A 27,583-nucleotide genomic window follows, 5' to 3' on the forward strand; every position below is an offset into this window, starting at 1 on the left:
GTGGGGGTGACGGCGCCTCCTGCCACGGAGATACGCAGTGTGCCTTCAGGGAAGACTGCTTCCAGTCAGCCCGCCTTCGAGAGTGGTGTTTAGGCTCACTGGAAGATGCTAACGACAGAATGGCAACTTTATTTTAGCTTGGGTAAGACTTGCCACTGTAGAGAACGTTCTAGGATAGCAGTGTCATGATTAAGGAAAATCTGGAATGTTTGGAATGGTTTTCTTCTCTGTATGTTCTACCATAAAGACCTTAATCTACAAATGTTTGAATATTGTACCAGAGGCTCTTGTAAAGAATGTTGGAGACTCGAAGCTAGTTCAGTACATCCTCTAGTAAATGTACTGAGTGTCTTTTTGTTCCAGATGACGTGCTTTGAGTTTTTGCCCTGTTCATTTTGTGGCTCCATGGCTGTTTGGAATGTTCTGTTACTTGCAGTCATTGAGCCAACCACTAGGTGATGCTGAGAGACTTGAATTTGAGATCGTAGATGCCGAACAGTGAAACTGCTTTTTTTTTTTTCCCTCCCTTAAAAAATAAGTGAACTGAGAGCAATGGCCCTAAGCTGGCGTTGGTTCCAACGGGAAGGGTCGATGTAGAAACTAAAGGTTTCTGTCCACCCAGTACCTGTTGCTTCCCAGATCGGTGTTGGAAAGAAGTCAGCTGATAGTCAGCTTTAAATTGGGTATATTCTCTGACTCCACAGGGCTGGAGTGTTTCAGCCTGCAGGGATGCAGATTATTCTGGGCACGTGGCTCGGTTACAAACATAAGCAGGGGAGGAGCAGAGAGTGAGGGAGGCACAGAATCCGAAGCGGGCTCCAGGCTCCAGGCTCCGAGCTGTCAGCACAGAGCCCGACGTGGGGCTCGAACTCCCGAACCTCAACATCATGACCTGAGCCGAAGTTGGACGCTTCACTGACTGAGCCACCCAGGCGCCCCACACCTGTTTCCTTCTGAGCATGGAGTTGATTTTTTTTTTTTTTTTTTTATGTTTAAGAAGATATTAGTTCAAAGTACTTTTGACCGTCTGCAAACATGTTTTTGAGTCTGTTAAGGCCGTTAACATGGGAGGGAAATTTCAGATCTTCTGGTCCTTTTCTTTCCATTTTCCTTCCGTGTCTTGCTAAACAAGAATTACTGTCACTAAGCCACCTCCCTCTTCTGTCTTTGCCCCTCCCCCCACCCTAGAAGCCGCTCCTTCCTTGGAATCCTCAAAAGAAATTGAGGTTGCTGTTTCCTTTCTTTCCCCAGCATAGCATAGCGGTGAGTCGGTCCTTCCCTGGCTCCCTCCCTCCACAGTCCTGTGAGCCCCTCAGCACCCCAGTCCTGTCTCCTCAGGCAGGCTTCGGGCCGCTCCGCTCTGGCTCTCCTTCCCGGGGGCCTAGAGCCTGCTTCCGCCTCCACTATTAATTCAAACCCCCGCGTCCTTCTAGGTTCTTCTTGGGCTGCCTCTTACCTGTGGGTGGTGCTTGGGGCTCCGCTCCTGACACATCACTCCTGCTGAGGATGTCTGGTGCCGGCTGCAAGCTGTGGGCGTGTGTGTGTGCGTGTGTGTGTGTGTGTGTGTGTGTGTGTGTGTGTGTGTGTGTAGATGTGGTACTTGCTCTGTGGGTGTGAGTGCACTGCCGACTGGTATAATCTGGGTACCTCGTTTCCACGCCTCTGAAACTGAGCCTGGGACCTCATCACCGTATGCAACAACAAGAAGCCTGCTCTGGGTGGGAGGCACCATCGCCCCGGCCGGAGACCTTGCCGTGCCAGCTGCCATTTGCCGTCCTCGGCCCCCTGCCGCCTGACGGGTTGTCCGGTCTGTGGATCTGGCCGAGCATCCCGTCCGCCGACCCGCCTTCGGTTCAGCCTGCCCCGTTGTCCCCTTTTCGCTGGTCTGCAAGCTCTCCTGCAGCAGGGCCACCTCTCAGCCACCTCTGTGCTTCCAGGACCCGGTGCCCGGGCAGGGCTCAGCGAACGGCAGCGGGTCATTTAGCCGAGGTCCTGGTGGTAAGAAGGCGGTTGATTCCGAGTCTTCTGGTTGGCAGAAACAGCATTATTGTTCGTAGATGTAAAACTGCTATGGCAGAGATTCACAGGGGTCGCGCCTCTGCTAGAGTGTTCGTCTGGGACGGATGCCCATTTGGAAATGCACAGATTTTTTAATGGAATAATTATGTTAAATAATTGCCGTTCTGGGGCACACGTTGACAAGTATGGACCGTCGTGATAATACGCTACAAACACACGCACAGCTCCTCCTCTATTTAAGGAGGAGATCTTAAGCCTGTGGGGAGAGTGAGCCCCGAAACCTTTGTGTGAAAGGGTCGTGGCTTGGAGCCCGGTACTTGCCGAGGGGCAGTGCGGACGCGGGTGACGCGTCAGCTCAGGCCACAGCCGTGCCGGCTCCCTAACCCTCTGGGCCTCTGTTCTCTCGCCTGTGACGTGAGCCAGGATAGCGGTGGCCCCCTGACAGGGGTGTGAGCACAGTAACGAACGGTACAGCTGAGCCCCGCAGCACAGTGTCTTGTCAACGCCCTGTCCCGTCTCTGCCGGGAGGCGTCACCTGTCGCGCGTGGCTCAGCTCTGTACCTGGCGCGGTCCTCACGGACGCCCAGCGCTGCGCCCGTGGTAGGAGAGAGAGCGGAGAGCTGTGCCAGCGCAGACTAGTTGAACGGGTCCCAGCAGGTCTTCTGGAGCCTGTGACGCTTTACTTTTTGTAAATGGAAAAATCATTCACCGTGCTTCGTCAGTTAGAGGGAAGAGGGCATTTACTGTCCCAGGAGGGAAGGGATAGGTGTGTGCGGACGTTAGAGCTGTGCAAATTAATTTCCTCATTTAAAGCTCAAGTCTGAGACCTGCCAGTCCAGCTGCGGTGTCGAATTAAAAAGCTTGCTTTTGTTGGATGCCTTGGATGGGCGCTGACCTCACACGTACGCTCACTCCCTTTTTCTTTTCTGGGACACGATTTAAAAGGAAGCGGTGTGGCTACAGATCGTGGCTTTCAGGCACCGGCTGTGCCGCGTCGCTCCCGAGTGACACAGGCAGGCCGGCGGGGGTTTAGAGACTCCGTCTCCTTCCTGGTGAAAGGGGGATGGTGCCGCTCCTCTGGATCGCTGAGGATTCAGTGCCGCCCCTTAGCACTTGCACGTCGTCGGGCGCTCGCCTGGGTAAAAGGTGTCCTTGACTTGTGGCTTCACTGGTACAAGTGGGACATGGGGAGACTTTGTCTTGTTGTAAAACTTTACTGAAAAAAATTACTTAAAGCGTTTCATTGCACCACTCGAGCGTTCTGTGAAGATGGCAGTCCCGTCTGTCTGCCGACCGTAGAGAAGAGTGACGTCAGGGTGAACCTGCCGAGAGGTGTGTTTCCGCCTGGAGCCAGGGCGTTCGAGCACACGCCTTGTGTGAGGAGTAGAAGCGCGCTACGTGAGGCCGCTGTCTCAGAGAGGAGTGTCGCCCCTCCCTGGACGGTGATGGGTCGCCCACCGTTGGGGTGCGTGGGGTGCCCTGGCAGTTGCTGGGGCTTCCCCCGGATGAGGCTCCCGTCTGCACTCGAACTCCTCCGTAGCTGGCGTTCGAGGGACCGTGCTGTTGGCGGGGCCTGCCTCGCTGTCAGCGTGCGGGGAAGAGCCTGCGTGTCTCAGGTCTGTTCGCTCCAACCCATGTAGTTCAGCCGTTTCTGTTTCTTGTTAAAATAGTTCTCTGCTCCCGGTTGGATCCCCACGGAAAGATAAACAAACCTAGTGTTAGGGGGGAGAGTATTTTTAAAAATTTTAAATCGTTGGTTACTGCACACCATATTGGGCCCCGTGAAGCTTCAACACAGTGTGCCTTTTCCTTGGATATGTGCTTTCTCGAGGGGGTTTTTAACGCTTCTCCAGAGTGTAGGAATTTAGTTCGCTGTTATTTACTGGATGTCGTTAACTTCTTAAATATGCTTCTTCACTCTTTCAGAGTTACTGGAGAATGTGACCCTAATACATAAACCAGTGTCATTGCAACCCCGGGGGCTGATCAATAAAGGAAACTGGTGCTACATTAATGCTGTATCCTTCTCACATGCTGTCTCCAAGGCCCGCGGACCGCAGCGTTCTCTTCCTCCGGTGCATTTGACTTAGTTCAGCTGCCATGGGGCTTCTGCCTTAAACTTTGAATCCGAAAACTTGGTTCCTTACTTAGTCTGCCTACCTTGCTTAAAAGATAGGAGTTCTTCCTGCCCCCCAAAAAGATGATTTGTTGACCGGCGAGTGACAGAATGAGGCCAATTTTATTTTCATTAGCATGGCCTCGAGTAATAGGGTAGCGTGTCCACCGACAGCTGGAAACATTGTTGTAATTGCCACATCTTGGTCGAATCAAGTTTTTGTATGTAAACTGCTGACTGCGGAGTAAGGCCTTACATGGAAATCGCAAGGCAATTGTCCTTACGGTTATTTGGTCGATTCCTTGAAAGTTTACATACGTAAGTCTTTCAGCGTCCTTGGCTTAGTTTTACATGCTTTGTGTTTAACGTGCCTTTCAGAAGTTTGGAGTGTCTGTTTCATTTCCTTTACGCTTCCTTACTGCCACTCCTTAGACGCTGCAGGCACTGGTCGCCTGCCCTCCAATGTATCACCTGATGAAGTTCATCCCTCTGTATTCGAAAGTGCAAAGGCCTTGTACGTCGACACCCATGATAGATAGCTTGTAAGTAAGGGGCCTCCAGATGTGTTCAGGGGCTGGGTCGTCTCGCCTCTGATAATTCAAATTCAAAGAGTTTGCAACGTTCTTACTTTCTTGCAGACGAGTCCTTTAATGTTTTTATTTTTTAAAATTCACTGCTTGTGTTTTTATGTGGAAGCTAACCGGAAATGGAATCGGAGCACTGCCTGTGTTCCTCAGATTTGTTTATGTCAGTTTAGTGCTTGCCAGTGTGTGCCCCTGAAGATCTTGCGGAAGCTTACATAGAAAAGGTGGAAGAACTCACTCACCGCTCTGGCATCGGTTACCAAAAACTTGCCACCTTCATACTAACTGATATTCTGAGTAGCCATCGAGACTCTCTAGTGAAAGGATGTCTTTTACAAAAATGCACTAAACTTTTTCTCCCCTGTGTTTAGCGTTCGGCTAATGAATGAGTTTACTAATATGCCAGTACCTCCAAAACCCAGACAAGGTGAGTAGCGGCGAGGCCTCCTGATGCCATTGTGTACGGACGGCTGGGGAGGCAGGTGGCTAAATTTCATGCGTTCAGTCTTGTCGGAAAGAAAAGGTTTTTAAAATAGCCGGCACTACACCTGTGCTGTTCTCAGCGTCGGGGGGTGGGGGGGGGCGGGGCGGGGGCGGGGCGCCCCGGTGATGTTGCCTTTCATCGTGTTAAGACTGTTTTAGTGACGAGAATCTGTGTCCTGTTCCGTTGCAGCTCTTGGGGATAAAATCGTGAGGGATATCCGCCCTGGAGCTGCTTTTGAACCTACGTACATCTACAGACTCCTGACGGTGATCAAGTCGAGCCTGTCTGAAAAGGTTTGGCCCTGCTCGCGCGTAGCTCCGGTCGCTGCTTGTTCAGTGCTCGCCCTGCACTTGCATTGCTGCCATTTGGTGGGTGTTCGGTAGATGTAGGCTTGGTGTGGAGTCAGTTGCTTGAATGAAATCTGAAAATACGACGATCGTCCTCGTAACCAGAGGCAGGGCGTGCATCACTTACTGGGCACCGGGCACCCTTGTAAGTTCTTTCCGTACCTTAGCCGACCTCGCCCCCCGCGGCCCTCTCGTTGTTACGTTTGAGAAAAGGGCGATCCTTTTCCGAGGCCACATAGCTCGTAAACGCAGCGCCTGGCATCACGGCCAGCTCCTTGACCGCCGCACGGCCTTTCGCGTGGAGCGTGGTCCTGGGGCCCGGAACCGTGGCGGCATTCGGGAGAGCTGCGTCTCCGTCACACTCACACGGCTCCTTGACTCTCTCAGCTGCATCTTTCGTCACACACTTTGCTACTAAAGGCGAGGGACCAGGGGCCAAGGGGGTCTCGCGTAGGGCGCCGACAGCTGTTGAGAGTGAATTGCATACCCTTTTTGCGAAGTTAACTGGAGCCTTTCTTTCCTCCCTGACAGTCTGTGACGAGTCCATACGAGCAGTTGAAATGATACTTATGGGAATTATTTAGAGAGAAAAACCATCCCCCCAAACATTCCATTAAAGCTAAGTAAAGTGTGCTGAAGCGCCATTGTTTTGCGGAGGGTGAGTGGCCCGTCCGCGTTCAGTTGGAGATTGACTTGACGTTTCCGGGGTGGCGGGAACGTGCGGAATGTCGGGAATGCAGAAGCGATTACGCTGCCCCCTCTGCCCGCAGACAGCTCACCGTCCGGTAGGGGAATTAGATATTTCATCTAAGGAAACAGCAGAGAAGTACTAAGACAGATGCAAATGCAGATGCTTGAGAAGCCGAGGAGGGCCACCCGGTTCAGGTGGCGGCCCAGGAAAAGCAGTGAAGTTCAGGGGGCGTCCCGTGGCCGAGCCCCACTGACATCCGGCTCCGAGGTTACGTTCGTGGACGGAAGTGTCTTTTGAAGTTAGGTGCATCCTGGCTGTGTTGGGTCCCCCATGCCACCCTCAGGCTTGGTGGTCCGACGGAAGGGCTGTGAGTCACAGCCGTTATCGGAAGGACTCAGAAGCCGTTATCCTCACCATCGGGTTGGGACAGCACGAGGACACAAGGCAAGACGAGACGTCCGGTGTGCGGGAAACCTGGAGACTCGCGTCCTGGTGCGTCGAAGAACGCGCTTCGTTCCTCGGCGTCAGAGTGCGACAGCACGTGGAAAGATGCCGTCTGCTACGGAAGCGCATTGGAGACTCCGTGCCCGGGGTCCCCAAGGGGCCCGTCACATAGGCGTCCTCTGCCCGGCGCAGACCAGAATTCCACACCTGCACAAGGAAAGCGGGTGCTCAGCGTAAACCACGCTGTACGATTCAGGCACGTTCCCTTGTCGGTTCTTGGAGCGGGGGGACCCTCCCCAAATCCCACTTCCCAGATGCCAACCAGGGAGCGACCCGACCCGGCAAGCGGCCCTTCCCGAGAACGTCAGGCCTGCCGCGTTGACCCTCGTGCTTTTGAGCCGCGCCGGTTTCCGCCCTTTGCCGCACACACAGAGCGTGCTCCACGCCCAACGGCTGCCGTCCGTTTGGAGTCCTGTTTGGAGCGGGTACGCCAGAGGCTGAAAGAAGAAGGGTGCGGAAATCCTCGGTCCCCGCGGTCCTTCTCCAAAGAAGGAAATACGAACTCATCCTGAGACCATAAAACAGATATTTGGCTGTCGCGTGACTCGTCTGGAGATGAATTTGCTGATGTGTGTGTGTAAAAAAAACCGTCAGCGGAGCCTTTGAATCAGGAGAGATTTTCACGTGCGATTTGGGTCCTTTCCCCTGTAGCTGCCCATCGTTGAGAACGGGAGGACCACCCGGGCTCCCCTTCCCAGACACAGTGTGACCTTTGGCCCCTGGGGTTGAGACGAGGGGGCCCTCGTGTCTAGTTGTCCGTCCCTTTCGTGTCCACAGAAGAGCAACTTCTCAATAAGTGTTTTGTTCTAAGGGTAACGTGTATTTATTGTAGAAAATTTCAAAAAGCTGGAAAAAACGTAACAGGTGGAAGTTCCTCCTCATCCTACACTTAGACATAAAGGTTGACTTTGCACCCCCACCCCCACCCGTGCCCTCCTCATTCCACCTGTTTCAGCCCACGAAGAAGTCACGCGAAGGGCGCCTGGGGGGGCTCCGTCCGTTAAGCGTCCGGCTTCGGCTCGGGTCACGATCTCGGTTCGTGGGTTCGAGCCCCGTGTCAGGCTCTGTGCCGACAGCTTGGAGCCTGGGGCCTGCTTCTGATTCTGTGTCTGTCTGTCTGTCTGTCTCTCTCTCTCTCTGCCCCTCCCCCACTCGCACTCTGTCTCAAAATAAAAACGTAAAAAGAAATTAAAAAAAAAAAAAGAAAAGAAGTCACACGATTTCTGGAAACACTTTACATTAAGTCTTGTTAAAAATTGGAGACCTGGTCTGAATATGCAGGCGCAGTATTCCCTGCAGGCCTTGCGTGGTGATCGGTTAAAATTAACGTGTTCCTATCTGGCCTTTTCAGGGTCGACAAGAAGACGCGGAGGAATATTTAGGTTTCATTCTAAACGGACTTCATGAGGAAATGCTGAACCTGAAGAAACTTCTGTCACCCAATAACCAAAGTAGGTCGTGGTCTGTTTGTGGTCTGTTTGCCACAAAATTGCGCGAGAACATTTCCCCAAGAGTTAATTCTGGACAGATGTCACGTGTTCGTACACGAAGCCGCTTCTTGCCCAGATCGTTGGCCCTTTGAGTCACTTTCTCACCAGGGCGACTCTGGTTCTCTACACTGCTTACTTTTTATACCACCGAGAATGCTCCCTTTGGGTAAATCAAAGTACATCCAGCACCTCTGCTTTTGTTCCTTCAGCTTTTAATTACAAAAACGATCAAACATACGGAAAAGCTGGGAGAATGGTTTGGTGAATACCCGTGCAGCCGCTGGATTCTGCACCCGTTAACGTCCTGCCGTGCTTTCTCTCTCTGTGTCCCCACGCACGGTGTGTGCGCGCATTTCCTGAGTGACACAAATTAAGTGGGAAGTAACAGTTTAGGTCGCCCCTAAAATGGCCAAAGCACGCATGTCCGGAGACTGAGAGCGCTGTCCCGTGTGACCAAAGCCCCTTAGCACGTGAGGAAGACGGGCCGCGCTCCCGCCGTGCTGCCTGGCTTCCGGTCTGCCTTCACGGCTGTCCGGCTGTCCCAGGAGCGCCGTCCTTGGTGGTTTTTGCCAGCAGCATTCAGGTGGGCGTCCGTCCCTGTCGCCTTTGTTCTTTGTGCAGAGCGCGCCTTGGTTTCGCCTTTAAAGCTCACTCCGTGCAGGCGGCTTACGGAGAACCTTTTTTTAGGGAAGCTGTTTCGCTGTCGCTGTTGCCATGAGTGGCCCAAGCGGACTGTCTCCTTTTCAGAACTCACTGTTTCCAACGGACCCAGGAGCCCGTCGGTGCACGAAGACGAGCGGGACGAGCCGGGCGAAGGCAGTGAGGACGAGTGGGAGCAAGTGGGCCCCAGGAGCAAGACTTCAGTCACGCGCCAGGCGGAGTTTGTTCAGACCCCGATCACTGGCATTTTTGGCGGACACATCAGGTTTATGGTCTTCCGGAATATACTGTAGTGTGGGCCTCTCTCGGGGTTTTGCCATCTTGCCGAAGGGGGAGGGTGTGAGACGTGTCTGAGGAATTCCGGGCTCGACGCTTTGCCTCGATGCCCCTGTGCCTGCTCTGTCCCCCGTCGTCCCTGCGCCTCTCCTGCCTGGTGCTTTCCCTGCTCTCGCCCGGCACCAAGGCCCTTCGGCCCCGGGCACTGCCGCCGTCCCCCAGGCCCTGCTGCCCTCTTGACTCCTCCCTCCGTCAGCACTCCAGCTGCTCCCAGCTAGGTAGAAAGAGAAAGACTTGTTAAGTTGGCAGGCAGGTTCTGTTAAGAGAAGAAATTCTGTGTCTGGCTGGAGGAATTTTAGGCTCTGGAACCGAGTGAGCTAGGAAGGTGAGGGAGTGTGGAGGGAGATACTTTCACATAAAGGGGGACGCAGGGCCTCCTGGAGGGCCTGGGTTCCCTCCTCTGGCCCAGTTCCCGTAAACCAGACGCTCGTTGCTCTTTAATGACCTCCTTCTAGAAGAGTTCTGTCTGAGTGCATTAGAGACAGACATTCGTTGCTGCTTCGATGTGGAACTCAGAAGCGCTGGGGCCGGCTCCAGGGAGGCCCCAGCGTCCAGAGTCCCGAAGGACCCCCCAGAGCAGGGTTGCCTCACGGACGGCCTGGCGTTGGAACCTACGAGGGGGGTTTCGTAGTGAGACGCAGCCTTTGCTTGTCCCGAATGCCGTGTATCCAGAAGAAGTGACACCCTTTCCGAGGCAGAGGCAGGCAGAGTCGGTTTGGGCTCGCCCTGCCCTACGGCTTAGGTCGAGCCCCCTTCAGCGAGGCAGATACAACCCCCGCACGTCCACTGGCTCCTTCACGGCCCCGGGCGGTGCTGCTGTGCCGCGCCGGATCCAGAAGGATCCAGAAGCCAGTCGTGCCGCCTTGTCCCCTTGAACGAGTCCTTTCTGGGCTCCCCACTGTGCGCTAGAGCTTCCGGGCCCCTTTCCGTTGTGACGTCTCCACGTCAGCCTTGTGGTCGGGTGTGCCCTGGGGACTGCCGCCCCTGTGACTTGCTGTTGCGGATACGATTCCTTGGGCTGGGCTGTTTCGGGAAGGGAAGCCGGGATCCAGGTCAGGCACGGCACTGAGAGAAGGCCGTCTTGTGCCCTTGGCTCTGCGTGAGACCGGCAGCCCGATGTCCGTGCTCTGGGGCCAGCCCAGTGGGCGTGACAGCACCGTGTGTGTGCGCGTAGGTGGAACGTGCAAGGCTCCTGAGGCCGGCGTACCCCAAGATCTCACGTTTGTTCGAGAATAACCAGCATCCGATTTGGAGGAGTTTCTAGCTCGGCGTGCACGGCCCTGCCGGGCAGGACCTCTGGCCTTGGCCTTGGCAGGCTTTTTAAATGTTGAAACGGCTTGTTGATACTTTGGAGAACTAACAAAGGTTGGAATGATCTCTTAAAATTTAGGAACTTCTGTGTGTGTGGTAGCCATCATGAAGTGTGGTTTTCTTTGCAAATCCACCTTCCTTGGGTGGGTTTTCACTCCCCCTGGAGAAACCGTCACCTTTCTTGACCCTTTTCCCTCCGCCCGTTCGGAGCCTTGAATAAAATCGAGGCCGTTGGAGTCCGGAGGACTGCTTCTTGATTCCAGCGCCAGTTTTAATGACCGCCCTCCCCCGTTGCTCTTGGAACCAGGGGAACGGCCGTGGCTCTCGAGTCCGTGCCCTCGGAGGGAGCGCGAAGACGCTTCCTGGTCCGTGTGGCAGGGGAGCGCGTGTGGACGTGAAGCCCAAGGCGGAGGAGCGTTTAGTTCGCTCTTGGGGGCACCTGCCCTGCAAAGCCTGAATCCCCGCGCACCCGTCTGATGCCTTTCGTAAACTGGGTCACTCAGGCTGCAGAAGCAGAATTCTCGTTGCGCGCCTGGAATGTTTCCCTGCCGGGGCTAAATGGGAGATGTGCTGAGCACACAAGGTTTACTCAGAGAAACTCAGAGAAAAATGAAATGAAAAACCAGCTAAGAAAACAAGGTTGAACCGGCACCCTTCTTCTTGAGGGTGGTAGGTAGCCTCGTCTCCTGGAATGTTAGCTTAGTTTTTGTTAGACACACCCTGCTTCTCTTTTGTAAGTCCTTTTTATAGGGGAAAAATGCCATTACAAATATTGTTTGCCTTGGGGTTTCCTCTGTTTTACTAGAACGGCTCTGATACTTTGCGAAGATGAGAAGTGTCAGCGTTTTGAGGCCATGGCAGGATAAGGGCAGTTACTAACTGGTGCATTAAATAAAGTGTGGCGTGGAGGGGAGGGAATTCGGAAGATGAAGTAGGTTTTCTTCCAGTGTGCTTGCGCTGGGAACGCGATCTGCTGAACTGGTGGGCTTTTGCTTAGAAATACTCAGGAGGTGGTATTCAGCCTGGTTATTGTTATTTTTCTTTTCCCGCCAATAGTTGGTGTCATTATTTTATTTTATTTTATTTTATTTTATTTTATTTTATTTTTTATTTATTTTTCCCTCCTGATTATTTTTTCCCACCAATAGTTGGTGTCATTATTTTATTTTATTTATTTATTTTTCCCGCCTGCTTATTTTTAAATTCAGGACATCTGTGGCTCTTTTCCCTGTCTGGCCTTCTGAGAGTGGTCCTGAGAAATCTCGTTCCCCACGTTAATCCCTCTTCTGCTGCTGGATGATCTTGAGGGAAGGCGGGAAGGAGCGCTGTCTCACGGTTGTCTGGTCGTGTCTTCCAACCCGCAGGTCTGTGGTCTACCAGCAGAGTTCCAGAGAATCCGCCACTTTGCAGCCCTTCTTCACGTTGCAGCTGGACATCCAGTCTGACAAGATACGTACGGTCCAGGACGCATTGGAGAGCCTGGTGGCGAGAGAATCTGTCCAAGGTTATACCACAAAGACCAAACAAGAGGTACAGCCATAGTTGGTCTTGAACGTGCGTGCCGAGGCGCTCCGGTCTGGTGGAAAGAGCGCGCGGCACAAGCGGGTCCGCGCTCTGCCTCTTAGGCCCCTTGCTTCACTGTTCGCACTGAAAGTTTCCACGTGCTTAGAACGGGACGGCTGAAACAGCTGGTCCTCTCACAGCTTCACGTAGCCCAGGGTGACGGTCGTCGGGAGCGTCTGTCCTGAGCTGTGTAACTTTGCTAGTGCGATCGCGGTACGATAAAGTCAGCACCACGTCGAACAGAGGCCGAGCAGCTTCTGACGTCACAAAGCATGATTTCATGAGCTTAGGTAGGCCAGAAAAGAGGTTCCAAACACATCTATTTAGCGTTTGGTTGTAGATCTTCCAGGAGATCAAGAACAATTAGAAAGTAGCTGTTTTCGTGCGTGTCAGTCTTTAATCGGATGTGGAAAGGACGAAAGTCTTTGAGTCTTCAGTGTTCGGGAGTCAGAGAGGCAGATGGCTTCGTGTGGGGTACCTGTCAGCCGAGCCAGGAGAGAGCCGGAGTGTTTGCTCCCGGAGAGCTTCCTGGTGCCCGGGGTCCAGATGTGCCAGCGGCAGCTGTTCCCGCTCCGGGGTTGAGGAGGGTGTCGTCTCCGCTGCCGAGATCGTGCTGGTGATCTCGGGGTTGGTGCATTCAGAGAAACGTGACAGATGGACGCAGGCTGGTTACGGGCGGCACCTGTCTGGACAGCTCGTAGTGTCCCTGGGGAGCGTGACTCGACAAGGCTGTGGTGGCTGAAGGCGCGCGGGGAGCAGAGCAGAGGAGCGCCTGGCGCCTGCGGTTCCCCTGGGGCCTCCCGCCTGGACCGGTCAAGCCTCCTCTTGGGAGATGGGCACGTAGTTTGGCCTGATCCTCCACTGTGTTTTCTGACTTGCTTCCCACGGGCAATTTTGTGTAAAAAAGAAAAGCGGTAGGAGCGAGAGACAGAATCGCGGCGCTTGGCTTAAGTGAATCAGCCGAGTCTGGCGGTGGAACTTAATGAGAGAGAAAGTGGGGATTTGTTTTCAGGAGGTCGGTCGGTGTGGCTGAGCCGTGCACTTGGCTCGTTGTGTGGCAGCCGCGGCTCCAGAGGTGGAGTCGCCGTCCTGCCCACCCCCACCCCCACCCCCCAGCGCCTCTCTCGCTCGCTCTCCCGCGGCCACCTGCAGGGGTTGGTGGCCACTCATCCGGCAGACCTCGCCCCCGCCCCCTCACGCGTCTTTTCCTCTCTTGTTCCTGCTGCGGTGACGCGTGCACGTCGGGAGGGTGCAGGTGAGATCGAGGTAGAGGGTGTGAGGAGAAAGAAGGTGGTTTATTCCAGATGGCTGGGGGGAGCGGGGAGAAGGACGCAGGAAAAAAGAGGCCCTTTGGCAGAGCCTCGAAGAGGAAGAAGCAACACGCTGCGTGTCCCGGCTCGGTGATGGCGGTGGCAGGTTACCGAGAAGAGCGAAAACTCTCCGAAAAGCAGACGTTTGAGAAAGGGGATCTTGCACGGTTCGTATGGGGCGGGGATATCCGGAAGGAGCAAGTATCACATTTTCTGGAATGTGTTTTCTTTGAACGGACTTCTTAAAACACCGAGTTTGACGTTACTGTGTTTTAAGGTCACGAGATTTATTTTGCTGTGGGACCACTTGACGAAGCCCCGTGGGAAAATAGGACTATAGAAAATACTTGCTGTGCGGAACGGGTCTGGTTTTGTTGCGTGAAGAAAAGTGTGTCAAGTTTGTGTGGAAACCCAAAACACACGGAAGAATTTCCGATTAGCCACTTAGTGAACTGCCCGAAAGTCTGAGGTCAGAGTCCTAGGTCCCTGGCTCGGAGAGCGTCCCAGAGATGCATTCGCCCAGCCCTCGATTCACGCGCGGGGACGCTGGAGTCCTCTTGCCACAATCTCGGGTCTCTTGCCGTTGGGCCGTAGCCACGCTTTCCGATCGCTCGCACATCCTCGTCGGGTACGGAGACACCGGGCTCCAGACCCGTGATGAGCATCCAGAGGCGGGTCGGGTGGTTCCCCGCCTGGGATCTGAGCCTGAGTGGGAAGCCGGGCGCCCATTAGGACACCTCTACCCAGATGCACATACGGTCTTCTGAACGTTGCCATACACTTCGCTTCCGCTGTTCTCTTTCCGACGGTCACCCAAACGGGCATTTCTACCAAAAGGATTCTTCATCTAAATACAGGGAGCATCCAAGAGTTTATAAAGAACAGCAAATAAGGGTAATAGGCACTGTTGGCAAGGATGCATTTTTAATGAAGCGCAGCATTCATCGGACCTGTGGAAGCAGATGAGGGACGTGTAAGTTGATAAAACAAACCTGCGAAGCTAATGGTTACAATAGATAGCTTTTGGGTTACGTAGAACACCTAATTCGAGAAACACTTTGGCTTCGGTTTGAGTTACTAAAAAGCACGCTAATACGTACGTAATGCGAGGTGCCACTGCCGAGTTAGCTGTTAATTTTTGTGCCAATTTGCCATTAATGTCACAGAACAGGTTTTTGTTTTGTTTCTTTTGAGAGCGGGAGGACGAGCGAGCGAGGGGCAGAGAGAATCTCATGAGGGACAGAGGCGGAGAGAGAGAGAAGCGGGGCTCACCCGATGTGGGCTCGATCTCACAAACCGTGAGAGCGTGACCCGACTGGAAGTCTGATGCTTAACGGACCCCAGGGCAGGGCTTCCTACCGCGGAGTTCACGCTTGGGCCCGCGGAGCCGTGGCGTCCCGTGCCGCCGTGTCTGCAGGCACGTGTGCGCTTTCCCGCGGGGAGTGTGGGTGCGGGTGGCTCTCGCAAGACCTCTTGGCGGGATGTTAGATCCTCAGACGCTGCCCTGACCCGGCCGAGCGGGGAACGGGGCCGCGGAGCCGCGGGCCGTCGGCTCCCGGAGGGGGTTCTTGGGGGACGGACGTGGCGTCTGCCGCGTGGAGTGAGGGACGCACGTCCTGCTCTGCTCTGTGCCCTAGGTGGAGATAAGTCGAAGAGTGACTCTGGAGAAGCTCCCTCCCGTGCTCGTGCTGCACTTGAAGCGGTTTGTTTACGAGAAGACCGGCGGGTGCCAGAAGCTCGTCAAGAGCGTCGAGTACCCTGTGGACCTGGAGATCAGCAAAGGTAACGGCCGCGGACGGAGACCGCGTGCGTGGTGCCGGCTCCCCCGGGAGGCCGGGCGCTTGGCGCCCAGCGTTTCTGCGAGATGCCGGAGTCAGGAGGTTCTCTCTCGTGACGGTTTGGTTTTAGATTTCTCGATTTGTAACGGATTTTGATGCTCAAATTGGCACCAGGGTAGCTCTTGAAAGATAAAGGCAAAAAGTGAATAAACCGTATGATCTTACTAGATTGTAAAACCGGAGGAGATTTTGTCCCTTAAGATGAGCATCGTCTTTCTGGAAATATCTTATGGGTCAGTGGTCCAAAACGGTTTTCTTCATAAACATTAAGAATCGCACGTACCGGCCTGTTAAATGGATTTTTTAGTGAAGTGAAGGGATGTTTCCCATAGGCCCCTGGGCGTTCCTCCGACCTCCGGTTGCAATGACACGTGTCAGGTTTGTGGCACCCTGTCCGCCCCGAGTCTCCGTCAGGTAACCGGGCCCCCTCAGCTTCGACGCGTTTTGATGAAAGCAGGCTCGCGTTGTCTTGCTTGTTACGCGTGTCTTCGTGTCAGCTGCCACCTGAAGTGCTTTCCAGAAAGAGAAACGAGATAAGCGAGGACCAGAGGCCCTGGCTTGGGTCAAGGGTGGGGGTGGGAGAAGCCGGTGGCTCCCGGCTCCCGGAAGGGTCCGTCTGCGGGGAGCTGTTCCCGCAGGGGGACACTGCCTCTTTGGAGGGACCGTCTTACTCTTACATAATGGAACTTTGGCGGCCTCCCTCGCCTGTAAGACGTTCCAACTCTTAGTTTCCCCGGGCCATTTTGTTTCTAAGTGGGCGGCTTTCTTTTCCGTTTTTTAGCATGTCTCCTTTTAAGGGGTTTCTGGCATGAGCTTAACAGGCTCAGTGTATTTCTCCTGTTTCTTAACGGACCGGCTGCCGGGTCCGGGCGCTCCCGCGTCGCACAGCCGGTTTCCCTCCTGGGCAGCGCTTGCGCCCAGGGAGGCCTGGAGTTTGTTTTGTTTTCCTGGTCTGCCAGGGGGCGCATGTGAGCGGGGCTGTCGGCACCTCTTCGTCTCTGTCACCCTGAGCCTTTCTATAAGTGCTTTTTTATAGATTGCAGCTGTTGATATTTTGTTTTTCAGAACTGCTTTCTCCAGGGGTTAAAAATAAGAATTTTAAATGCCACAGAACCTATAGGCTATTTGCAGGTAAGTAAATCTGTACGTTATTTACTTATTAAAGCACTGATAAAGAGGTTTAATACCCAGGCCCGATTTTGCCACAATACCACTTCGCATAGAGAAGAGTGTCTCTGCTGGTAACCCCTGGAGTCTATAAGGGGACTCTGTTTTCTTTTGAAAATGTCCGTTTGACCTGACATTGGTGCTTGGATTTGACAGAATATCCTTTTGGCTCTAAGCTGAATCCGTCTCGAGACCTTGTTTAACATCAGTTCTGTCCGTGAGTCAGAGGATCGGGTCGGAGGCCGCCTGCCGGGCTAGCGGTTTGCAGACGGGACCTTTCCTGCTGCGGTTGTGGCCCCTGCGCGGGGACGGTGGCGCCCGGGGGGCTGGGTCCCCGAGACCCCTGTTCTCTGGGCCCAGAGCTTCCTGCGGCACCAGTTTGTCTAATACTGTCTGTCCGTCCTTCCGCTCCTCCTTCCTCTTTTGTAGCCAGAGTCTTCTGGGCCTTTGAGGCTCTGTACTCCTGCTGGTTACTGTTTGCAACAGCCGCGTGTGCTTTCTGGCCGTTTTTACCAGCATTTCCTAGCTTCTTCGTTACCCTTCCTTTGTGTTGGCCTTGCTCAGTCTGCGTGTAGTTTAAACTAAGTTCCCATTTACTGACACGTATTTAGTGAACCTTTCTACTCGGTGCCTTTTTCGTGGTATCTCATTTATTCCTCACAGCTGTCCTGCGAGGCAGGTGGTGGTGTCCCCATTTTACAAGACAAGAAACCCAAATTCTTGTTTGGGACACACGCCCCGCTCTGGCCCGCAGTGGCGTGGTTGGTCTTTACCCTCCTACCCTCCTCCGTCCGTCCGTCCGTCCTGCCTGTTTAGAAAGTTGGTTGGCCCCCGATGAGCGGGTCAGGTCCCCGTGTGACACCAGGAGGGCTTGGGCCCGGTCACCTTGCTCTTCCTGCCAGGCTGTGCCTTTGACTTTCTCTTCTCCCCCACGTCAGCCGATCACAGCCCCTCCCCAGGCAGGGGGGCCCTGCGCTCCTGCCGTGTCCCCAGCCCTTTCCAGCCCTGCCTTGTCATGGAAACTGTGCCACCTGCCTCTGGGACCAGAGAGGCCCTAGGGGCCGGCCCGAGTCCGGAGCTGGGCCCCGAGGCCCCAGGGGGAGATGAAGGTCAGCCCTGCCGTCTCCCTGCTGCCCTCCCCGCCTGGGGCCGCTGCAGGGGGAGGCCGCCGACCTGGAGCAAGGACGGGAATCCCTGTCTCTCCTGCTCGGGGAGCCCCGGTGTGGTCCCGCTCTGCCTGCCGGCTGTGGCCCAGCGTCTGCCCGGGGCTCCCCTGCGTTCCCAAATCCTCTCACGGCTTCTCACTTCAGAAATAAGGGCACTAGGTTGGATCTGTTGGACTTTCCCGGTCTGCCAGGAATGGAAGGAAGCACTTTGCACAAATGGTTCTGACTGCGGGACCCGGAGAGCACGTTCGAGAAGTGCTGGCCGGTCCCATTCAGTCAGGGGGACTCGCCTGGAGCCCTGACGTGCCGTGTCAGCCCCCGGGTGCTGCTGAGGGAACCACAACGCGTGTGGGGTGCTTTCTCTTGAAGTGTCAGAACGGGAGGGGCCTGCAGGAAACACAAACCCACAGCTCCTTAAATCCCACTGACTTGGTCACTCGATCAAAACTCTTGCCCAGGACGTGTCTTGGAGGTGAAAATCCAGGACCAACGCCCTAAAGTGGGTTTGGGGTCTGGGGGACGGGCCATGTCAAGCCTCTTCCACGTCCTCAGTGGCCTTTTGATGGGTGCGACCTGCCGTGTGTGCTGATCCCACCGCTGGTGTCCTGCCGGGGCCTCCTGCAGTCTTCTGTCCCCAGGGCACCAGTCGTGTTTTGTCACATGGCTGGCAAGGGCGTCCCCTGTGCCTCCAGCACGGAGGCTCCTTTGCCAGGGGGACTGTCTTCTCACCAGCCACGACCTCGGCCACGGGTCCGGACAGGGTCGTCCCTCCCCTGGAGTGACCGCTGCCGCCAGGGCCCAGCCACCTTGCCACCAGCCGAGTCTTGTTCCTCTGCACCGGTGGTGGCACGAGCTTGCCCGGCCGCCTTGCCAGCCCCCTGTCCTCGGAGGCGTCTCCCTCCCCCGGGCTCCTGCCTGTGGCCCGGCCCTCCTCCCCCTTGTGGAGGGAAGACGGGCGGGCTGGCCTTGGTGTCGTCAGGGGACTTCACTACGTCTTCCAGTGGTTGGTTGTCTTTGTTTTAGGCCTTTGACCAAAGGCTTCTTGATTGGATTACAGAATTTTTTCAAGTGAAAAGCTTCGTTTAGGCATAAAAGAAGAAAGCGTTTAGGCATAAAAGAAGAAATAAAGCCCTTTTGGTGGGGACGCCACCCGGTCCGCCCACATGACAGTCCTGCTCTCTGTCCCTCTTGGGGCCGGCGCGGTCACTCGTTGTGATGACAGTCACAGAAAACCTAGAACTGTCCGTTTTCCACCTAACACCGGCATATTCCTACATCGCCGTGCTCTCAGCCTGTTCCTCTCCCTGTGCACGGCTCTTGACGTTTCCTTGCTTTTTCCCTCTTACCAAGTCTTTGTCGGAGGTTCAGATGATCTCTTTAGAACCGTCTAGAAGGGGATGGGCTGGATCGAGAGCATGAGCGTTTGGGGGTCCGGGTGGCATTTCTGGAGGTCGGTCAGTGCTGGCGGTTCCGTGGGGGCTGGGAGGGGGCGGGGTCTTTGGTGCTACCTACGTCCACGTGCGCGTGCTCGCTTCAGCGGTGGGCCGTCCTCGCCCGGAGGGCTGGCGTGTGTGCCGGCCGGCGACTCCTCCGCGAGGCCTTGAACGTCCCGAGTGTGTCGTTAAGGCGTCCGTGTGTGACTTACTTTCTCGCGCGTCGCTGAGGGTTTTGGATTACATGACGTTGCTTTGTGTGGTGGCATCTCTGCCCCACGCGCCTCGGAAAGGTGTGTCCCGCGAGGCGGCTCCGTGGGGGGGGGGGAGAGGGCGGGGGTCAGGCACCCGTGGGGGGCGTGGCGCGCGTGGGGGCGTGGCGCCGTGGGGGGGGGCGTGGCGGGCTGCCCCGCCCCGCCCCGCCCCGCCTGTCTCACCGGCGCCCGGCCTCTCTTGCAGTGGTCTACCATCACGGCAGCAGCGCGACGGGCGGCCACTACACCACGGACGTCTTCCAGATCGGTCTGAACGGCTGGCTGCGCATCGATGACCAGACGGTCAAGGTGGTGAACCAGTACCAGGTGGTGAAGCCCACTGCCGAACGCACAGCCTACCTCCTGTATTACCGCCGCGTGGACCTGCTGTAGCCGCCTGCGCGCCGTGTGCCCGCCGCCCGCTTGCAGACGCCGACTCCCTCTGACTTCCTTCCCGTCTTTAGTGGCTCTCTAGGGGGAGCCTCTTCGTCCCTGGCAGAACGGGCTAGAACGGAGAGCAGACGCCTCGGGGCTTGTGCGCAACAGTTCACGTTGACGCCTGCCTTCCAGATCCGAATCATTTGGTTGAAACGCACTGTCACTCGATTTGAGAAAATACACAGAACCCGTGTTTCTGAAATAATGCCGATTCCTGAGTGAGAAGGGGGAACTTGCATTCGATTCGCAGTCTAATTGCTTAGTAGAATAAATCCTGCACCAGCGACACTTGTAAATTTGTGAAAATGAATTTTATCTTTCCTTAAGGAGTAAATTTTTTAATCCGTCACACTTTCCTTCCCCACCCTCTAGTTTTTGATAAACGATAAAAACGAGCCAGTTATCAGAGGAGACATAGTTCTTACTTCTAAAAGAAACATAAATACGAAAAATAAGTTGCTGGTTCCTCACCGGAAAGATACGTGTTAGTAATCGTGCGATGAAAAGCTGCTTCCGTATGCATTGCAGCTCAGATACCCGGAGTTAAGACGTGAGCCCACGTAGGTGGGTGGTTGTAAACTTTATCGCCATTAAAAGATTTCACGTTGCATTCATGCTTCTGTGTACACATAATGAAAAATGGGCAAAATCATGACGACGGATCTTTCCTTCAGTCGCTCTGTTTAATTCTGCCGTCTGCTCTTCTGTGATGCTGCGTCTCTAATTGTACACAGTTTAGTGATCTCTAGGACTACAGAAGTTGTCCCCCACCAATAAAAATCACAAAGTTGGTTTAAAGCTGTGCACGGTGTTTCTTTGACTGCTCTCGCCACTTCCGGTCGCCGGCGCTCCCGTGGGCCCGCGGGCTCCCCCAGAATCACGGCGGGCCCTCCAGCCAGCCGAACCAAGGCTCGGGTCGTGCCCGCTTAGTGTCGCCAACGCCACTAATTAGCGATTTGGGGGGATGGAGTTTTTGAATCTTCCGATAGCAGAAAAGGGAGGTGACTCTCCTCCGTTCCTTGTTCCTGTCCCCAGCGAGGTTAGCATCCCCAGAGCAGTGGGCTTACGTCACGCACGGCTGAACACCGTGCTGCTGGGGCATCTTAGCACTTCGGACACCGCCCTTGGGTTGGGGACAGGAAGCCCTTCCCGGGCAGAAGAGACGGAGGAGAGTTCACGTGGGGGTCAGGCCACCCGCAGTGGCTCTCGTGCCTCTGGTGTCCCGCTTCCAGCCCGTGCAGACCATTCATGGTAATGAACTGGGATCCCCGGACAAGCCAGCCAGCTTACGTGGTCACGGCCTCGCCCCCGAGCTCTTCCTTGTGGCAGCCGGTGGTCCTGAGCCTAGCCGTGTGCCGCTCGGGCTCCGAGCTTAGTTTTCACGGAGCCCACTCACCTGTCGCCACCCTATCCAGATTTGCTTGGCCGACCTACAAGTTACGGTTCGGTTTTCATTGAAACAGACCCTTCTCAGGAGCGTATGGTGTTTGGAGTCCACATTCCCTCTGGGGAGGCGACCCACCCCCCTCCCCCCCCAACACTGCCCCAGCCGGGGACCAACTGGAGCTGTGTCATAGAGCTTGTCATCGAGCTCTGTGCTGTTGATACCGTGACCCGGGTCATGTCCTCGCTCGCCAATGGCTTCTCCGTCCGGACGGACACCAACTTCCGAGCACTGCTGCCCGTGCCCCCCAGCAGGGTGAGGGTCTCTGTCGCCGGACTGTCCCCGTCCCCTGTGAGCCAGACTGAGTGCCCTCTCAAGGACGAGGCCCTCTGGTCTGAGAATGCCTTTTCATAGGCCTCTGGAGGTGAAACAGTGCCTTGCTGGGACCTGTTTTCCTGTGTGTTTAGATGAGACCACGCCCCCCCCAAATAGCGTTCGGGGGTTTCTGTATGATCTTTATTTACGCTGCTAAGGTACGGATTTCGTCAAGCCCAACATCTTTGGGAGGTGACCGCGAGGTATCACGGAACTTTGTTTGGAAGGTCTCCAGTCTCTCTCTCAAGCGCGGTGGAAGTGAGTTGGTCCCGCGGGGCCTTGGGTGTCTTAGTCAGTGTAGGATGGGTTCTTGACGTTGCTGTTCCCCGGGGGACACCGGACTTCCCGGTACAGCCGTCCGACGGCCAGCAAAGGGCTCCTCCTGGCCTTTGGGTCCGTATGTCATTTGTTTGGAAGATGGACTCCAGCTCTGTAGGAAAGAGAGAACACCTGCCTTCCCTGATTGTGTGTGTGTGTGTGTGTGTGTGTGTGTGTGTGTGTGTGAGAGAGAGAGAGAGACACAGATGGAGCTTCCCAGTTTCCTTCGCTTAAAAACGGACCCGCACACCCAGCGAAACACAGAGGGGTAAACTCACCAAGGGAGAGGACGCAGAGTAAGAAGTCAGCCCGGAATCAAGAGTTCTCATGTTGCCCCTGGTTAGAGAACAAGGTCGTTCTAGCAAATCCAACGTTTTCCAGGGTCCCAAGTGGATCGTTAGCCGTGGGGTCTGTGTTCTTCAGATTTTGAACTCTGGGTTCAGTATTTAGTGCTGCCGCGTTAGTGTTTTCGTAAGTTTTGTAGACCGTTTCCCTGGTTTTAGGTCGTTTACACTTCGAACTTGGCCCGTTAACCTTGGTGCGAGGGGCGTCGATTCTGTGATTTTCCTTTGTCAGCATGTGACACGTCTTTCTAGGGGGGCTCTTAAGCCTCTGTGCGTACTGGGGGGGGGGGTCGTGGGAAGCGTATCACAGGGAGATGTGTCATTGATGTGTGAATGGTCACTAACAAGATATGGACGTTCTCCTACAGGGAACGATGTCACGAAACTCACCTGCTTGGAATGTGTACCCAGCAGCCAAGAAAGCGGGTTCCGTCCAGAACGGAAGGTGGTGGTCCTCTCGTTGTCCCGCGTGGTACACGGGCCAGCGGCCCGAGTGGCTCGTGGCGGCGTCCCGCTCTCATTTCTCAGCGTCACCAGTCGCATCCTCATGGTCTGACTCGTGGGCTCCACGAGCAGAAACTTTGTGATCAACACACGTGCCCTCTTACGCCTTTCTCTGAGCGGAAATGCCTGTTTATCGCTCCCTCGGGCTGTTTGCACTTGGCCGGGACGCCTGGTTACGAGGCTGAGATTGCAGTCAAAGTCAGACGCTTTGGATGAACGCGGTCAGCCCGCGGGTTTCGCGCCGCACAGCCTCCAGACCAGCTTGCACCGTTAGTAAGTTGTGCCGCTGAGGACATGTCCATCTAATGGTCTGTTTGGTCCATCAGGACAGATGGAAGAGCTGGACCTTTTCTGTCACTGCGCCGGCTCGGTGACTGTCCCCAGGGAGACCATGCCCCTAAAACAGTGTCCAGGAGGACCACCTGTTCACAGCCAGCTGTACACGTGGGGTGATTTTCATTTATTACTTATTAACGTATTTTTTTAATTTTTTTTTTTAAATTTATTTTTGACAGAGACAGAACGCGAGTGAGGGAGGGGCAGAGAGAGAGGGAGACACAGAATCCGAAGCAGCTCCAGGCTCCGAGCCGTCAGCACAAAGCCCGACGCGGGGCTCGAACTCACGAACCGCGAGATCGTGACCTGAGCCGAAGTCGGACGCTCAACCGACTGAGCCCCCACCAGGCGCCCCGAGGTGATTTTCATTGAAAACCAGTCAAGTACATCGCCAAGCAGGCCTGCCTTTTCTTCAGCAGGCTTCCAAGGATCCGTTTATTGTTTGCGTAAGTGTTGGTATTCCTCTTCTGAACTAACCATTCCCGTCTTATCTATATCTTTTGGAGAAAAATGTATTTCCTTGGAAAAAGGACATTCACTTCACAGCCCGTCACCCACAGGGTGACGTTTGTTCTTTTAAGGGGCAAACGATGAACCAGCCAACACGCATTGGGCCCCGTCAGGCAGTCGCTCGGTCTCTGGTCTGGCGCCCCCGCTCCCACGGGAAGGGCGCGTCGCTGTGGGTTGAGCAGGGGCTTCCCCCGGACGGCGCGTACTGCCTGTGCCTCCCCGTTACACATGTTTTGTTCCTCAGACCTGGTTGTGTCTCCTGCACCCTGATTGTGGCTGAGATCACTTGTTAACAGGCCCTGATTTGCTGAACACAAGAGGGTTTTATCAGGTGACCTTGCCTTGGAGACAACCAGCAAGTAATGAGCTTAAGCTTTTTATGTATTTTTTATTTTCTTTTTTGAGTTTATATCTTTATTTTGAGAGAGAGGGAGAGTGCACGGTCACCTGCACAAGCGGGCGGAGGGGCGGGGTGGGGGGAGAGAACCGCATTCAAGGTCCTGATGCTTTTGACCTTAGGACTCCACGCCGAGTGATCGTGTTGATGTTCTGTTTACGAGCCCCGCTTTCTCATGGTTGACTCTCGAAGAGCTTGCCGTTTATTTGTTGGCAAAGTTTCTTGTGTGTTTTCTAACAAGTAAAATATTAGGGTGGCTTTGTTTATTCTACATGAAACCAACGAAACGCAAGCCTGTGTGTGTGCATTTGCAGAGTTCCCGGACGGACCTTGGGGAGCGTGCACGTCGTTCTCGGCACAACCGAGATATCCTTGGGAACCGGATAAGCCTCAACGCTGTGTTTTTGTTTTGCCTTTTTGTTTTTTTTTAATACAGGCTTTTTTTTTTTTTTCCCCCTCTTTACGTATTTCAGCGCCTCCAGAGTGAGTTTTGGTCTATGTTGTGCAGCCGTCTGCGTGGTTTTCTGGGTTCGGCATCACCGAGGGATTCCGAGGTTGGGTCTGGTGAACTGCCCTTGGGTTTCCCGCCTGTCCTTCAAAGAAAGCAAACCTCTTCATGTAGTTTTAGAGAATTTGGGGATTCTTTATGTGACGTAAGAAAAAGTTACTCTTCCGCTTTTAAAAAAAGATATGACGGGCGCCTGGGTGGCTCAGCTGGTTAAGCGTCCGACTCTCGATTTCAGCTCCGGGCGTGATCTCACAGCCGTGAGATCGATCCCTGTGTCGGGTTCCATGCTCGGCATGGAGCCTGCTTGGGACTCTCTCCCTCTCCCTCTGCCCCTCCCCTGCTCACACTTGCACACGCACACTGCCTCAAAAAAAAACCCAAAAAGATTGAAAACCTCTTGTGTACGATGTAGATTTACTTGCTGATACGCGAACTGACCCTGTCTTCCTTCAGTGCCCGTTTACGTCGGTGGGGCCCCGCGCTGCGCCTCCGCACTGTCGATCTGCAGGTCATTCTTTGCCCGGGTGACCACGTACCGATGGCTTCTGACAGCCGCAGGACTGGGTTTGCTGTGCTGCTTGTTCTTGTCACATGCAGCTTCAGGCCTGGGACGAGTAAGTTGGTGCCCTAGCTGGGAACAGCACACACCCGCCCTCACGTCCGAGCCCAGCAAGTGGGTCCCCCTGGCGGGTGACGCAGTGACAGAGCGTCTCTTGCGCTTTCAGAAAAGTGTGAATTAACTTGGCAGTGAGTGACACGTGCTTTCTAGGATGACACCCCATTTCCCATGGCTTCAGACGCACGCCGCCACCCGGGGTCACGCCTCCCAGTGCGGGCAGCGGACTCAGACGGAGCCGCCACCTGCACTGCTGACGGTGACCCCTGGGGGCCGGGACCAGCAGGGCACCGCGGCCTCCTTTGCGGTCACCCTTGGGTGCTCCCGCTTGCCGCCCCTAGGCTCCCTTCTCCAGCTGCCCTGCCTGCCTCTGCCCTCTTTGGGACATTGACTCTCCTTTGGCTTATGGCTTGGATCCTTTTCTTTTGAAGATGTTGCTGGTGGCTAAGACAGGGCTTCGTGGGGACCAGGCCTGCTTCTGTAAAGGCGTTTGGTCCTCTGGCGACCCCTTGAGTACTTTTTTTAAAAATATTTATTCATTTAAAAAAAAAAAGTCTTTTTTTTTTTAACATTTATTTATTTTTGAGACAGAGAGAGACAGAGCATGAGCAGGGGAGGGTCAGAGAGAGAGGGAGACACAGAATCCAAAATAGGCTCTAGGCTGTCAGCCCAGAGCCCGACGCAGGGCTCGAACTCACGGACCGCGAGATCATGACCTGAGCCAAAATCGGACGCCCAACCGACTGAGCCACGCAGGCGCCCCAGTACTTTCGTATCTACACCAGCTGGGTCAGCTCAGGGGCCTGTGCTGTGTGCAGGTGTCCCCCCGCCAGCCTCGTCCCTGCCCTGCTGTACTGAGCTCAGCCCTCGGGAGTAAATTGGAATGGCAGAGGCCGGTAGGTGTTGCAGCCAAATGGAAGGGAACGTGCGCATGAGCTCCCGGATGCTTGTAGCAGTGAAATAAAAGCAACAAAGTAACAAAAGGATTTAAAAAGCGGGCTTATGGACGCGAGGCAGCCTGCAGTGCAAACTCGCCCCGTGTGACCTTGGGGAGGTGGCCCAGTGTCTGGTCCATCAAATGGCCAGGGTAGCTGCCATATCGCATCAGGGGCAGGGCCAGGCAAGTTAATAGATGTGACCTCCCGGCACGGCCCTCGGGTCAGTGAGCCCTGGGCGCTCGTGGCCCTTCTGGTATCATCGCAGGGCTCGAGGCCAGGGCCTCGCTGCTCACGTCTCACCTTTGGACTTCCGTCTTTGGCCCGCCTCTCGCTTTGACTCTGCTTCCGGTTTCCTCATTCGAATTCTGCCGTCCTGTCAGTTCCGGACGCGCCTGTTCTACCCTGACAGCTGGGTGGGGTCTCCTGCCTGGTCAGGGCCCACCGCGGCAGAGACGCATCTGCTGCAGCCACATTTCCACTAAAGCATAGCGTGAGTGGGGAGTGGGCAACCCCACACAGACTGCCCCAGGGGAGTCCTCCTGAACAGCTCAGTAGAAAGTTTACTGCACCCCTGCCTCCCTTTGGTTCAGATGCATAGTCGGGGCCTGGCTGCACACGCCTTGTGTTGTTGTTTTGTGTTGTTTTTTTTTTTAATGTTCATTTACTTTTGAGAGGGAGACAGAGCACAAGTGGGAGAGGGGCAGAGAGAGAGAGGGAGACACAGGATCGGAAGCAGGCTCCAGGCTCCGAGCTGTCAGCACAGAGCCCGACGCGGGGCTCGAACCCACGAACCGTGAGATCATGACCTGAGCCGAAGTCGGACGCTCAACCGACTGAACCCCCCAGGCGCCCCTCGCCTTGTGTTTTTTTAATGTCTACTCTCCTTTACAGCTCTAATGGGGCTTAAAAAAAAGAAAAAAAAAATCAAAGTCACCAGAACACAGGAAAAATAAACCAAAGATGAGTCCGACCGAAGATTGGGAACAACCGAAGATTTGTTTTCTTTTTTTTTTTTTTTTTTTTAAATTTTTTTTTCAACGTTTTTTATTTATTTTTGGGACAGAGAGAGACAGAGCATGAACGGGGGAGGGGCAGAGAGAGAGGGAGACACAGAATCGGAAACAGGCTCCAGGCTCCGAGCCATCAGCCCAGAGCCTGACGCGGGGCTCGAACCCACGGACCGCGAGATCGTGACCTGGCTGAAGTCGGACGCTTAACCGACTGCGCCACCCAGCCGCCCCCGAAGATTTGTTTTCAAATAAATAAAGATCTTCAACTCAACGCTCACAACAAGAAGGCACACATCTCATTCAGTAACCACAGCACACACTTTAAAATGTGGTTTAATTCTGTCCTGGGACCAGTTAAGGGCACAGAAGGGGTGAGGCTGCAGGAGGGGAGCGGAGGCGCAGGGGGAGGGGAGAGGGGTGCGAGTGAGGAGGCCAGGAGGGGCATGGGCCCGGGGGCGCCTTGGGGTGCTGACGAGTCCGCGGGTCTCCGTGCCAGGCTGCCCTGTTCGCCACCAGCCGCCGAATCAGCCTCGCTAACGCTAACCCCCTCATCTCTGCAGGAAGGAGCCTCATTTCTCCTGGAGACGGAGCTCGCTCGAATTCTGCAGGTCTCAGTACCCGAGAATGGTTTG

The 27,583-nt window shown here is 54.9% G+C and overlaps 1 protein-coding gene across 1 annotated transcript in view; it reads left to right on the forward strand.

The window, feature by feature from the left end:
- The window catches only part of USP10 (ubiquitin specific peptidase 10), a 69,570-nt gene extending 49,061 nt beyond the window's left edge, over nucleotides 1-20,509 (forward strand). The window contains exons 5-14 of the mRNA XM_019413029.2: nucleotides 3,946-4,037; nucleotides 4,568-4,677; nucleotides 5,091-5,146; nucleotides 5,393-5,496; nucleotides 8,097-8,196; nucleotides 8,983-9,160; nucleotides 11,907-12,072; nucleotides 15,053-15,197; nucleotides 16,319-16,384; nucleotides 19,479-20,509. Coding sequence (XP_019268574.2) covers nucleotides 3,946-4,037; nucleotides 4,568-4,677; nucleotides 5,091-5,146; nucleotides 5,393-5,496; nucleotides 8,097-8,196; nucleotides 8,983-9,160; nucleotides 11,907-12,072; nucleotides 15,053-15,197; nucleotides 16,319-16,384; nucleotides 19,479-19,666 — 1,205 coding nt within the window. The 3' untranslated portion in view covers nucleotides 19,667-20,509. The remainder of the gene's footprint in view (nucleotides 1-3,945; nucleotides 4,038-4,567; nucleotides 4,678-5,090; nucleotides 5,147-5,392; nucleotides 5,497-8,096; nucleotides 8,197-8,982; nucleotides 9,161-11,906; nucleotides 12,073-15,052; nucleotides 15,198-16,318; nucleotides 16,385-19,478) is intronic.
- The last annotated feature ends 7,074 nt before the right edge of the window (nucleotides 20,510-27,583 follow it).

This window comes from Panthera pardus, unplaced genomic scaffold (genome assembly GCF_024362965.1).
Source record: "Panthera pardus isolate Hobbes unplaced genomic scaffold, ASM2436296v1 HiC_scaffold_19, whole genome shotgun sequence".
In the NCBI taxonomy this organism is placed as follows: Eukaryota; Metazoa; Chordata; class Mammalia; order Carnivora; family Felidae; genus Panthera; species Panthera pardus.